This window comes from Taudactylus pleione, unplaced genomic scaffold (assembly GCF_031769625.1).
Source record: "Taudactylus pleione unplaced genomic scaffold, aTauple2 ptg000409l, whole genome shotgun sequence".
Lineage (NCBI taxonomy): Eukaryota > Metazoa > Chordata > Amphibia > Anura > Myobatrachidae > Taudactylus > Taudactylus pleione.
In genome coordinates, this window is record NW_028284811.1 from 23327 (window position 1) to 39755 (window position 16429).

The following is a 16429-nucleotide window of genomic DNA, read 5'->3' on the forward strand; positions in this document are numbered from 1 at the left end:
TACACACTAGGGGGTCACATCACTCCCTGCCCCAGTGCTTACACTCTATATTCCAACACATACACACTAAGGGTCACATCACTCCCTGCCCCAGTGCAGCTTACACTCTATATTCCCCATCACATGGTCACACACATATACACTAGGGGTCACATCACTCCCTGCCCCAGTGCTTACACTCTATATTCCCCATCACATGGTCACACACATACACACTAGAGGTCACATCACTCCCTGCCCCAGTGCAGCTTACACTCTATATTCCCCATCACATGGTCACACACATATACACTAGGGGTCACATCACTCCCTGCCCCAGTGCTTACACTCTATATTCCCCATCACATGGTCACACACATACACACTAGGGGTCACATCACTCCCTGCCCCAGTGCAGCTTACACTCTATATTCCCCATCACATGGTCACACACATATACACTAGGGGTCACATCACTCCCTGCCCCAGTGCTTACACTCTATATCCCCCATCACATGGTCACACACATACACACTAAGGGTCACATCACTCCCTGCCCCAGTGCTTACACTCTATATTCCCCATCACATGGTCACACACATACACACTAGGGGTCACATCACTCCCTGCCCCAGTGCAGCTTACACTCTATATTCCCCATCACATGGTCACACACACATACACTAGGGGTCACATCACTCCCTGCCCCAGTGCTTACACTCTATATCCCCCATCACATGGTCACACACATATACACTAGGGGTCACATCACTCCCTGCCCCAGTGCTTACACTCTATATTCCCCATCACATGGTCACTCATAAGGGGTAATTTTTGTGGGAAGCCAATTAATCTACCAGTATATTTTTGGAGTGTGGGAGGAAACCCACACAAACACAGGGAGAAAATACAAACTCCACACTGTTAGGTCATGGGATTGATTCCCACCACAGCCATCAGTGCTGTGAGGCAGCAGTGCTAACCATTACACAGTCTGTGCTGGCCATATAACACTTACTCTGAGACACTAAGACACTGACACCTGCGCCATGCAATAGGCAAGTCTTTTTATTTCTAGAAAACCAGTTACAAAAAAAAGTCCTATATATATATATATTTGCATAAAATAGTCCAAAAGCACTTATCGCTGGCACGCTTTCCAGGTGATCGCTTTCCCGCGTTACAGGTGATCGCTTTCCCGCGCTACATGTGCTGACTGTAGCAGGATAGTACACGGGCCCTTCTAACCGTTCCAGTGTCTGACCCTATAATTCTAATGCTACGTCTTACCCGCCACCGTTTCCTGAGCAGCAGTCATTCTGCTACGCTATAATATTTGTACAAAATTGAAATGATTTTAAAAAAAAAAGAAAAAAATAATAAAAAAATAACCGTTAATTATCCCATTGAAAATCCTATTGGTCGAAGCTTCCGCTTCTGCGAACCCGTTTATAGAGACTGTGCAGAGTGTGAGGAGGGGGATTAGGCCAGTGAGTGCCTGGCGGGCAGGGGTCTGTGCGCAGAGAAGCTTTCAGTACAAGACGCAGAGTGGGGAGAGATTAGCAGGATGGGGGGCCGCAGCCCCCTGCCCTATCAGTGGTGGTACCGCTGCACAGCAGAGGAATGATTGCAGAGATTAATGTACAGCACAGTCGGTGGAGCCTGAGACATCACAGAAGGAGGTGGCCGGCGTCATGGCGTGCCTGATCTGCGCAGTTCCTGCATGAAGGCTGCAAATAGAGAGGTGGTTATTGGGGATGTGTAATAATATCAGATAACAAGTCCCTAATGCCTCACACATACCGATGTTACGCCAAAGCCTGGTGAGAGAGTCGCCACAATGACGCCATTTAGTCATATAAGAGAACCATTGCTGTCATTTCACAAAGCGCTCCCTCACCTAGATTTTATTGTCATTTAGTGATAATTTATACCCACAAGTTCCCCCCCCCCTCGTTTCTCTTCTGTTTATTCCTACACGTCCTGGTCCCCTGTGTGTAATGATCTCATCACCTCCAGCCCCTGTGATGGGAGAGATTACTGTGAGCCGCCCCAAGTCAGGGTGAGTCCCGTCTCACATTTAGCCCAGTGTGCTGATCAATAATGGAGTGCAAGCTCTTTGTACCACTAGTACATGGGTGAAGCATGTTCTCCGCACGGTCCATTCCCCCCCCTCTCCCCTACACACGCAGCGTTCCCATTGTTGACAACAAGAAGACAGAAGGCGGCAGCAGCCGTTATATCGCAGGACGCCTGACTCAGTATACAGCCCTAATAGCACATTAGTGTTATACTATATTGTGTACAGTGCGGCCACATATAGGACATTATACTGAGACAGTCACTAGTTATACAGATACGTACACTATAACTGCACAATATATTACATTATACTGAGACAGTTACTAGTTATACAGATACGTACACTATAACTGCACAATATATTACATTATACTGAGACAGTCACTAGTTATACAGATACGTACACTATAACTGCACAATATATTACATTATACTGAGACAGTTACTAGTTATACAGATACGTACACTATAACTGCACAATATATTACATTATACGGAGACAGTTACTAGTTATACAGATACGTACACTATAACTGCACAATATATTATATTATACTGAGACAGTTACTAGTTATACAGATACGTACACTATAACTGCACAATATATTATATTATACTGAGACAGTCACTAGTTATACAGATACGTACACTATAACTGCACAATATATTACATTATACTGAGACAGTCACTAGTTATACAGATACGTACACTATAACTGCACAATATATTACATTATACTGAGACAGTTACTAGTTATACAGATACGTACACTATAACTGCACAATATATTACATTATACGGAGACAGTTACTAGTTATACAGATACGTACACTATAACTGCACAATATATTATATTATACTGAGACAGTTACTAGTTATACAGATACGTACACTATAACTGCACAATATATTATATTATACTGAGACAGTCACTAGTTATACAGATACGTACACTATAACTGCACAATATATTACATTATACTGAGACAGTTACTAGTTATACAGATACGTACACTATAACTGCACAATATATTATATTATACTGAGACAGTTACTAGTTATACGGATACGTACACTATAACTGCACAATATATTATACTGAGACAGTTACTAGTTATACAGATACGTACACTATAACTGCACAATATATTATACTGAGACAGTTACTAGTTATACAGATACGTACACTATAACTGCACAATATATTATACTGAGACAGTTACTAGTTATACAGATACGTACACTATAACTGCACAATATATTATATTATACTGAGACAGTTACTAGTTATACGGATACGTACACTATAACTGCACAATATATTATACTGAGACAGTTACTAGTTATACAGATACGTACACTATAACTGCACAATATATTATACTGAGACAGTTACTAGTTATACAGATACGTACACTATAACTGCACAATATATTATATTATACTGAGACAGTTACTAGTTATACGGATACGTACACTATAACTGCACAATATATTATATTATACTGAGACAGTTACTAGTTATACAGATACGTACACTATAACTGCACAATATATTATATTATACTGAGACAGTTACTAGTTATACAGATACGTACACTATAACTGCACAATATATTATATTATACTGAGACAGTTACTAGTTATACAGATACGTACACTATAACTGCACAATATATTATATTATACTGAGACAGTTACTAGTTATACAGATACGTACACTATAACTGCACAATATATTATACTGAGACAGTTACTAGTTATACAGATACGTACACTATAACTGCACAATATATTATATTATACTGAGACAGTTACTAGTTATACGGATACGTACACTATAACTGCACAATATATTATATTATACTGAGACAGTTACTAGTTATACAGATACGTACACTATAACTGCACAATATATTATACTGAGACAGTTACTAGTTATACAGATACGTACACTATAACTGCACAATATATTATATTATACTGAGACAGTTACTAGTTATACGGATACGTACACTATAACTGCACAATATATTACATTATACTGAGACAGTTACTAGTTATACGGATACGTACACTATAACTGCACAATATATTATACTGAGACAGTTACTAGTTATACAGATACGTACACTATAACTGCACAATATATTATACTGAGACAGTTACTAGTTATACAGATACGTACACTATAACTGCACAATATATTATATTATACTGAGACAGTTACTAGTTATACAGATACGTACACTATAACTGCACAATATATTATACTGAGACAGTTACTAGTTATACAGATACGTACACTATAACTGCACAATATATTATATTATACTGAGACAGTTACTAGTTATACAGATACGTACACTATAACTGCACAATATATTATATTATACTGAGACAGTTACTAGTTATACGGATACGTACACTATAACTGCACAATATATTATATTATACTGAGACAGTTACTAGTTATACAGATACGTACACTATAACTGCACAATATATTATACTGAGACAGTTACTAGTTATACAGATACGTACACTATAACTGCACAATATATTATACTGAGACAGTTACTAGTTATACAGATACGTACACTATAACTGCACAATATATTATATTATACTGAGACAGTTACTAGTTATACGGATACGTACACTATAACTGCACAATATATTATATTATACTGAGACAGTTACTAGTTATACAGATACGTACACTATAACTGCACAATATATTATATTATACTGAGACAGTTACTAGTTATACAGATACATACACTATAACTGCACAATATATTATACTGAGACAGTTACTAGTTATACAGATACGTACACTATAACTGCACAATATATTATATTATACTGAGACAGTTACTAGTTATACAGATACGTACACTATAACTGCACAATATATTATATTATACTGAGACAGTCACTAGTTATACAGATACATACACTATAACTGCACAATATATTATACTGAGACAGTTACTAGTTATACAGATACGTACACTATAACTGCACAATATATTATATTATACTGAGACAGTTACTAGTTATACAGATACATACACTATAACTGCACAATATATTATACTGAGACAGTTACTAGTTATACAGATACGTACACTATAACTGCACAATATATTATATTATACTGAGACAGTTACTAGTTATACAGATACATACACTATAACTGCACAATATATTATACTGAGACAGTTACTAGTTATACAGATACGTACACTATAACTGCACAATATATTATATTATACTGAGACAGTTACTAGTTATACAGATACATACACTATAACTGCACAATATATTATACTGAGACAGTTACTAGTTATACAGATACGTACACTATAACTGCACAATATATTATATTATACTGAGACAGTTACTAGTTATACAGATACGTACACTATAACTGCACAATATATTATATTATACTGAGACAGTTACTAGTTATACGGATACGTACACTATAACTGCACAATATATTACATTATACTGAGACAGTTACTAGTTATACAGATACGTACACTATAACTGCACAATATATTATATTATACTGAGACAGTTACTAGTTATACAGATACATACACTATAACTGCACAATATATTATACTGAGACAGTTACTAGTTATACAGATACGTACACTATAACTGCACAATATATTATACTGAGACAGTTACTAGTTATACAGATACGTACACTATAACTGCACAATATATTATACTGAGACAGTTACTAGTTATACAGATACGTACACTATAACTGCACAATATATTATATTATACTGAGACAGTTACTAGTTATACGGATACGTACACTATAACTGCACAATATATTATATTATACTGAGACAGTCACTAGTTATACAGATACGTACACTATAACTGCACAATATATTATATTATACTGAGACAGTTACTAGTTATACAGATACATACACTATAACTGCACAATATATTATACTGAGACAGTTACTAGTTATACAGATACATACACTATAACTGCACAATATATTATACTGAGACAGTTACTAGTTATACAGATACGTACACTATAACTGCACAATATATTATATTATACTGAGACAGTTACTAGTTATACAGATACGTACACTATAACTGCACAATATATTATATTATACTGAGACAGTTACTAGTTATACAGATACGTACACTATAACTGCACAATATATTATACTGAGACAGTTACTAGTTATACAGATACGTACACTGTAACTGCACAATATATTACATTATACTGAGACAGTCACTAGATATACAGATACGTACACTATAACTGCACAATATATTATATTATACTGAGACAGTTACTAGTTATACAGATACGTACACTATAACTGCACAATATATTATACTGAGACAGTTACTAGTTATACGGATACGTACACTATAACTGCACAATATATTACATTATACTGAGACAGTCACTAGATATACAGATACGTACACTATAACTGCACAATATATTATACTGAGACAGTTACTAGTTATACAGATACGTACACTATAACTGCACAATACATTATACTGAGACAGTCTCTAGTTATACAGATACGTACACTATAACTGCACAATATATTATATTATACTGAGACAGTTACTAGTTATACGGATACGTACACTATAACTGCACAATATATTATACTGAGACAGTTACTAGTTATACGGATACGTACACTATAACTGCACAATATATTATACTGAGACAGTTACTAGTTATACGGATACGTACACTATAACTGCACAATATATTATACTGAGACAGTTACTAGTTATACAGATACGTACACTATAACTGCACAATACATTATACTGAGACAGTCTCTAGTTATACAGATACGTACACTATAACTGCACAATATATTATATTATACTGAGACAGTTACTAGTTATACGGATACGTACACTATAACTGCACAATATATTATACTGAGACAGTTACTAGTTATACGGATACGTACACTATAACTGCACAATATATTATACTGAGACAGTTACTAGTTATACGGATACGTACACTATAACTGCACAATATATTATACTGAGACAGTTACTAGTTATACGAATACGTACACTATAACTGCACAATATATTATATTATACTGAGACAGTTACTAGTTATACGAATACGTACACTATAACTGCACAATATATTATATTATACTGAGACAGTTACTAGTTATACGAATACGTACACTATAACTGCACAATATATTATATTATACTGAGACAGTTACTAGTTATACGAATACGTACACTATAACTGCACAATATATTATATTATACTGAGACAGTTACTAGTTATACGAATACGTACACTATAACTGCACAATATATTATATTATACTGAGACAGTTACTAGTTATACGAATACGTACACTATAACTGCACAATATATTATACTGAGACAGTTACTAGTTATACGAATACGTACACTATAACTGCACAATATATTACATTATACTGAGACAGTTACTAGTTATACAGATACGTACACTATAACTGCACAATATATTATACTGAGACAGTTACTAGTTATACAGATACGTACACTATAACTGCACAATATATTATATTATACTGAGACAGTTACTAGTTATAGGGATACGTACACTATAACTGCACAATATATTACATTATACTGAGACAGTTACTAGTTATACAGATACGTACACTATAACTGCACAATATATTATATTATACTGAGACAGTTACTAGTTATAGGGATACGTACACTATAACTGCACAATATATTACATTATACTGAGACAGTTACTAGTTATACAGATACGTACACTATAACTGCACAATATATTATACTGAGACAGTTACTAGTTATAGGGATACGTACACTATAACTGCACAATATATTACATTATACTGAGACAGTTACTAGTTATAGGGATACGTACACTATAACTGCACAATATATTACATTATACTGAGACAGTTACTAGTTATACAGATACATACACTATAACTGCACAATATATTATACTGAGACAGTTACTAGTTATAGGGATACGTACACTATAACTGCACAATATATTACATTATACTGAGACAGTTACTAGTTATAGGGATACGTACACTATAACTGCACAATATATTACATTATACTGAGACAGTTACTAGTTATACAGATACGTACACTATAACTGCACAATATATTATACTGAGACAGTTACTAGTTATACAGATACGTACACTATAACTGCACAATATATTATACTGAGACAGTTACTAGTTATACAGATACGTACACTATAACTGCACAATATATTACATTATACTGAGACAGTTACTAGTTATACAGATACGTACACTATAACTGCACAATATATTACATTATACTGAGACAGTTACTAGTTATACAGATACGTACACTATAACTGCACAATATATTACATTATACTGAGACAGTTACTAGTTATACAGATACGTACACTATAACTGCACAATATATTATACTGAGACAGTTACTAGTTATACAGATACGTACACTATAACTGCACAATACATTATACTGAGACAGTCACTAGTTATACAGATACGTACACTATAACTGCACAATATATTATATTATACTGAGACAGTTACTAGTTATATGGATACGTACACTATAACTGCACAATATATTATATTATACTGAGACAGTTACTAGTTATACAGATACGTACACTATAACTGCACAATACATTATACTGAGACAGTCACTAGTTATACGGATACGTACACTATAACTGCACAATATATTATATTATACTGAGACAGTTACTAGTTATACAGATACGTACACTATAACTGCACAATATATTATATTATACTGAGACAGTTACTAGTTATACAGATACGTACACTATAACTGCACAATATATTATACTGAGACAGTCACTAGTTATACAGATACGTACACTATAACTGCACAATATATTACATTATACTGAGACAGTTACTAGTTATACGGATACGTACACTATAACTGCACAATATATTATACTGAGACAGTTACTAGTTATACAGATACATACACTATAACTGCACAATATATTATACTGAGACAGTTACTAGTTATACAGATACGTACACTATAACTGCACAATATATTATATTATACTGAGACAGTTACTAGTTATACGGATACGTACACTATAACTGCACAATATATTACATTATACTGAGACAGTTACTAGTTATACGGATACGTACACTATAAATACACAATACATTATACTGAGACAGTTACTAGTTATACGGATACGTACACTATAACTGCACAATATATTATACTGAGACAGTTACTAGTTATACAGATACGTACACTATAACTGCACAATATATTATACTGAGACAGTTACTAGTTATACAGATACGTACACTATAACTGCACAATACATTATACTGAGACAGTCACTAGTTATACGGATACGTACACTATAACTGCACAATATATTATATTATACTGAGACAGTTACTAGTTATACAGATACATACACTATAACTGCACAATATATTATATTATACTGAGACAGTTACTAGTTATACAGATACGTACACTATAACTGCACAATATATTATATTATACTGAGACAGTTACTAGTTATACAGATACGTACACTATAACTGCACAATATATTATATTATACTGAGACAGTTACTAGTTATACAGATACGTACACTATAACTGCACAATATATTACATTATACTGAGACAGTTACTAGTTATACAGATACGTACACTATAACTTCACAATATATTATATTATACTGAGACAGTTACTAGTTATACAGATACGTACACTATAACTGCACAATATATTATACTGAGACAGTCACTAGTTATACAGATACGTACACTATAACTGCACAATATATTATATTATACTGAGACAGTTACTAGTTATACAGATACATACACTATAACTGCACAATATATTACATTATACTGAGACAGTTACTAGTTATACAGATACGTACACTATAACTGCACAATATATTACATTATACTGAGACAGTTACTAGTTATACAGATACGTACACTATAACTGCACAATATATTACATTATACTGAGACAGTTACTAGTTATACAGATACGTACACTATAACTGCACAATATATTATATTATACTGAGACAGTTACTAGTTATACAGATACGTACACTATAACTGCACAATATATTATATTATACTGAGACAGTTACTAGTTATACAGATACGTACACTATAACTGCACAATATATTATACTGAGACAGTTACTAGTTATACAGATACGTACACTATAACTGCACAATATATTATATTATACTGAGACAGTTACTAGTTATACAGATACGTACACTATAACTGCACAATATATTATATTATACTGAGACAGTTACTAGTTATACAGATACGTACACTATAACTGCACAATATATTACATTATACTGAGACAGTTACTAGTTATACAGATACGTACACTATAACTTCACAATATATTATATTATACTGAGACAGTTACTAGTTATACAGATACGTACACTATAACTGCACAATATATTATATTATACTGAGACAGTTACTAGTTATACAGATACGTACACTATAACTGCACAATATATTATATTATACTGAGACAGTTACTAGTTATACAGATACGTACACTATAACTGCACAATATATTATATTATACTGAGACAGTTACTAGTTATACAGATACGTACACTATAACTGCACAATATATTATACTGAGACAGTTACTAGTTATACAGATACGTACACTATAACTGCACAATATATTATACTGAGACAGTTACTAGTTATACAGATACGTACACTATAAATACACAATATATTATATTATACTGAGACAGTTACTAGTTATACAGATACGTACACTATAACTGCACAATATATTACATTATACTGAGACAGTTACTAGTTATACAGATACGTACACTATAACTGCACAATATATTACATTATACTGAGACAGTTACTAGTTATACAGATACGTACACTATAACTGCACAATATATTATATTATACTGAGACAGTTACTAGTTATACAGATACGTACACTATAACTGCACAATATATTATATTATACTGAGACAGTTACTAGTTATACAGATACGTACACTATAACTGCACAATATATTATACTGAGACAGTTACTAGTTATACAGATACGTACACTATAAATACACAATATATTATATTATACTGAGACAGTTACTAGTTATACAGATACGTACACTATAACTGCACAATATATTATATTATACTGAGACAGTTACTAGTTATACAGATACGTACACTATAAATACACAATACATTATACTGAGACAGTTACTAGTTATACAGATACGTACACTATAACTGCACAATATATTATATTATACTGAGACAGTTACTAGTTATACAGATACGTACACTATAACTGCACAATATATTATACTGAGACAGTTACTAGTTATACAGATACGTACACTATAAATACACAATATATTATATTATACTGAGACAGTTACTAGTTATACAGATACGTACACTATAACTGCACAATATATTATACTGAGACAGTCACTAGTTATACAGATACGTACACTATAACTGCACAATATATTATATTATACTGAGACAGTTACTAGTTATACAGATACGTACACTATAACTGCACAATATATTATATTATACTGAGACAGTTACTAGTTATACAGATACGTACACTATAACTGCACAATATATTATATTATACTGAGACAGTTACTAGTTATACAGATACGTACACTATAACTGCACAATATATTATACTGAGACAGTCACTAGTTATACAGATACATACACTATAACTGCACAATATATTATATTATACTGAGACAGTTACTAGTTATACAGATACGTACACTATAACTGCACAATATATTATACTGAGACAGTCACTAGTTATACAGATACGTACACTATAACTGCACAATATATTATATTATACTGAGACAGTTACTAGTTATACAGATACGTACACTATAACTGCACAATATATTATATTATACTGAGACAGTTACTAGTTATACAGATACGTACACTATAACTGCACAATATATTATACTGAGACAGTCACTAGTTATACAGATACGTACACTATAACTGCACAATATATTATATTATACTGAGACAGTTACTAGTTATACAGATACGTACACTATAACTGCACAATATATTACATTATACTGAGACAGTTACTAGTTATACAGATACGTACACTATAACTGCACAATATATTACATTATACTGAGACAGTTACTAGTTATACAGATACGTACACTATAACTGCACAATATATTATATTATACTGAGACAGTTACTAGTTATACAGATACGTACACTATAAATACACAATACATTATACTGAGACAGTTACTAGTTATACAGATACGTACACTATAACTGCACAATATATTATATTATACTGAGACAGTTACTAGTTATACAGATACGTACACTATAAATACACAATATATTATATTATACTGAGACAGTTACTAGTTATACGGATACGTACACTATAACTGCACAATATATTATACTGAGACAGTTACTAGTTATACAGATACGTACACTATAACTGCACAATATATTATACTGAGACAGTTACTAGTTATACAGATACGTACACTATAACTGCACAATATATTATATTATACTGAGACAGTTACTAGTTATACAGATACGTACACTATAACTGCACAATATATTATACTGAGACAGTTACTAGTTATACAGATACGTACACTATAACTGCACAATATATTATACTGAGACAGTTACTAGTTATACAGATACGTACACTATAAATACACAATATATTATATTATACTGAGACAGTTACTAGTTATACGGATACGTACACTATAACTGCACAATATATTATATTATACTGAGACAGTTACTAGTTATACAGATACGTACACTATAACTGCACAATATATTATACTGAGACAGTTACTAGTTATACAGATACGTACACTATAAATACACAATATATTATATTATACTGAGACAGTTACTAGTTATATGGATACGTACACTATAACTGCACAATATATTACATTATACTGAGACAGTTACTAGTTATACAGATACGTACACTATAACTGCACAATATATTATATTATACTGAGACAGTTACTAGTTATACAGATACGTACACTATAACTGCACAATATATTATATTATACTGAGACAGTTACTAGTTATACAGATACATACACTATAACTGTCTCAGTATAATATAATATATTGTGCAGTTACTAGTTATACAGATACGTACACTATAACTGCACAATATATTACATTATACTGAGAAAGTTACTAGTTATACGGATACGTACACTATAACTGCACAATATATTATATTATACTGAGACAGTTACTAGTTATACAGATATGTACACTATAACTGCACAATATATTATACTGAGACAGTTACTAGTTATACAGATATGTACACTATAACTGCACAATATATTATACTGAGACAGTTACTAGTTATACAGATACGTACACTATAACTGCACAATATATTATATTATACTGAGACAGTTACTAGTTATACAGATACGTACACTATAACTGCACAATACATTATACTGAGACAGTCACTAGTTATACAGATACATACACTATAACTGCACAATATATTATATTATACTGAGACAGTTACTAGTTATACAGATACGTACACTATAACTGCACAATATATTATATTATACTGAGACAGTTACTAGTTATACAGATACGTACACTATAACTGCACAATACATTATACTGAGACAGTCACTAGTTATACAGATACATACACTATAACTGCACAATATATTATATTATACTGAGACAGTTACTAGTTATACAGATACGTACACTATAACTGCACAATATATTATACTGAGACAGTTACTAGTTATACAGATACGTACACTATAACTGCACAATATATTATATTATACTGAGACAGTTACTAGTTATACAGATACGTACACTATAACTGCACAATATATTATATTATACTGAGACAGTTACTAGTTATATGGATACGTACACTATAACTTCACAATATATTATATTATACTGAGACAGTTACTAGTTATACAGATACATACACTATAACTGCACAATATATTACATTATACTGAGACAGTCACTAGTTATACAGATACGTACACTATAACTGCACAATATATTATACTGAGACAGTCACTAGTTATACAGATACGTACACTATAACTGCACAATATATTATATTATACTGAGACAGTTACTAGTTATATGGATACGTACACTATAACTGCACAATATATTATATTATACTGAGACAGTTACTAGTTATACAGATACGTACACTATAACTGCACAATATATTACATTATACTGAGACAGTTACTAGTTATACAGATACGTACACTATAACTGCACAATATATTATACTGAGACAGTTACTAGTTATACAGATACGTACACTATAACTGCACAATATATTATATTATACTGAGACAGTTACTAGTTATACAGATACGTACACTATAACTGCACAATATATTACATTATACTGAGACAGTTACTAGTTATACAGATACATACACTATAACTGCACAATATATTATATTATACTGAGACAGTTACTAGTTATACAGATACGTACACTATAACTGCACAATATATTATATTATACTGAGACAGTTACTAGTTATACAGATACATACACTATAACTGCACAATATATTATACTGAGACAGTTACTAGTTATACAGATACGTACACTATAACTGCACAATATATTATATTATACTGAGACAGTTACTAGTTATACAGATACGTACACTATAACTGCACAATATATTATATTATACTGAGACAGTTACTAGTTATACAGATACATACACTATAACTGCACAATATATTATACTGAGACAGTTACTAGTTATAGGGATACGTACACTATAACTGCACAATATATTATACTGAGACAGTCACTAGTTATACAGATACGTACACTATAACTGCACAATATATTATACTGAGACAGTCACTAGTTATACAGATACGTACACTATAACTGCACAATATATTATACTGAGACAGTTACTAGTTATACAGATACATACACTATAACTGCACAATATATTATACTGAGACAGTTACTAGTTATACAGATACGTACACTATAACTGCACAATATATTATATTATACTGAGACAGTTACTAGTTATACGGATACGTACACTATAACTGCACAATATATTATATTATACTGAGACAGTTACTAGTTATACAGATACGTACACTATAACTGCACAATATATTATATTATACTGAGACAGTTACTAGTTATACAGATACGTACACTATAACTGCACAATATATTATACTGAGACAGTTACTAGTTATACAGATACGTACACTATAACTGCACAATATATTACATTATACTGAGACAGTCACTAGATATACAGATACGTACACTATAACTGCACAATATATTATATTATACTGAGACAGTTACTAGTTATACAGATACGTACACTATAACTGCACAATATATTATACTGAGACAGTTACTAGTTATACGGATACGTACACTATAACTGCACAATATATTATATTATACTGAGACAGTTACTAGTTATACAGATACGTACACTATAACTGCACAATATATTATACTGAGACAGTTACTAGTTATACAGATACGTACACTATAACTGCACAATATATTATATTATACTGAGACAGTTACTAGTTATACAGATACGTACACTATAACTGCACAATATATTATACTGAGACAGTTACTAGTTATACGGATACGTACACTATAAATACACAATATATTATATTATACTGAGACAGTTACTAGTTATACAGATACGTACACTATAACTGCACAATATATTATACTGAGACAGTTACTAGTTATACAGATACGTACACTATAACTGCACAATACATTATACTGAGACAGTCTCTAGTTATACAGATACATACACTATAACTGCACAATATATTATACTGAGACAGTTACTAGTTATACGGATACGTACACTATAACTGCACAATATATTATACTGAGACAGTTACTAGTTATACGAATACGTACACTATAACTGCACAATATATTATATTATACTGAGACAGTTACTAGTTATACGAATACGTACACTATAACTGCACAATATATTATATTATACTGAGACAGTTACTAGTTATACGAATACGTACACTATAACTGCACAATATATTATATTATACTGAGACAGTTACTAGTTATACGAATACGTACACT

The 16429-nt window shown here is 31.9% G+C and overlaps 1 protein-coding gene across 2 annotated transcripts in view; it reads right to left on the bottom strand.

Annotated features, from left to right (window-relative positions):
* Positions 1–1027: 1027 nt before the first annotated feature.
* Positions 1028–16429, bottom strand: part of VASP (vasodilator stimulated phosphoprotein) — a 63458-nt gene continuing 48056 nt past the window's right edge. Inside the window, exon 11 of one of the 2 annotated variants that reach the window (XM_088447017.1) lies at positions 1028–1709. In XM_088447017.1, coding sequence (XP_088303143.1) covers positions 1672–1709 — 38 coding nt within the window. In that variant the 3' untranslated portion in view covers positions 1028–1671. The remainder of the gene's footprint in view (positions 1710–16429) is intronic. The other variant, XM_088447016.1, reaches the window with a different exon arrangement.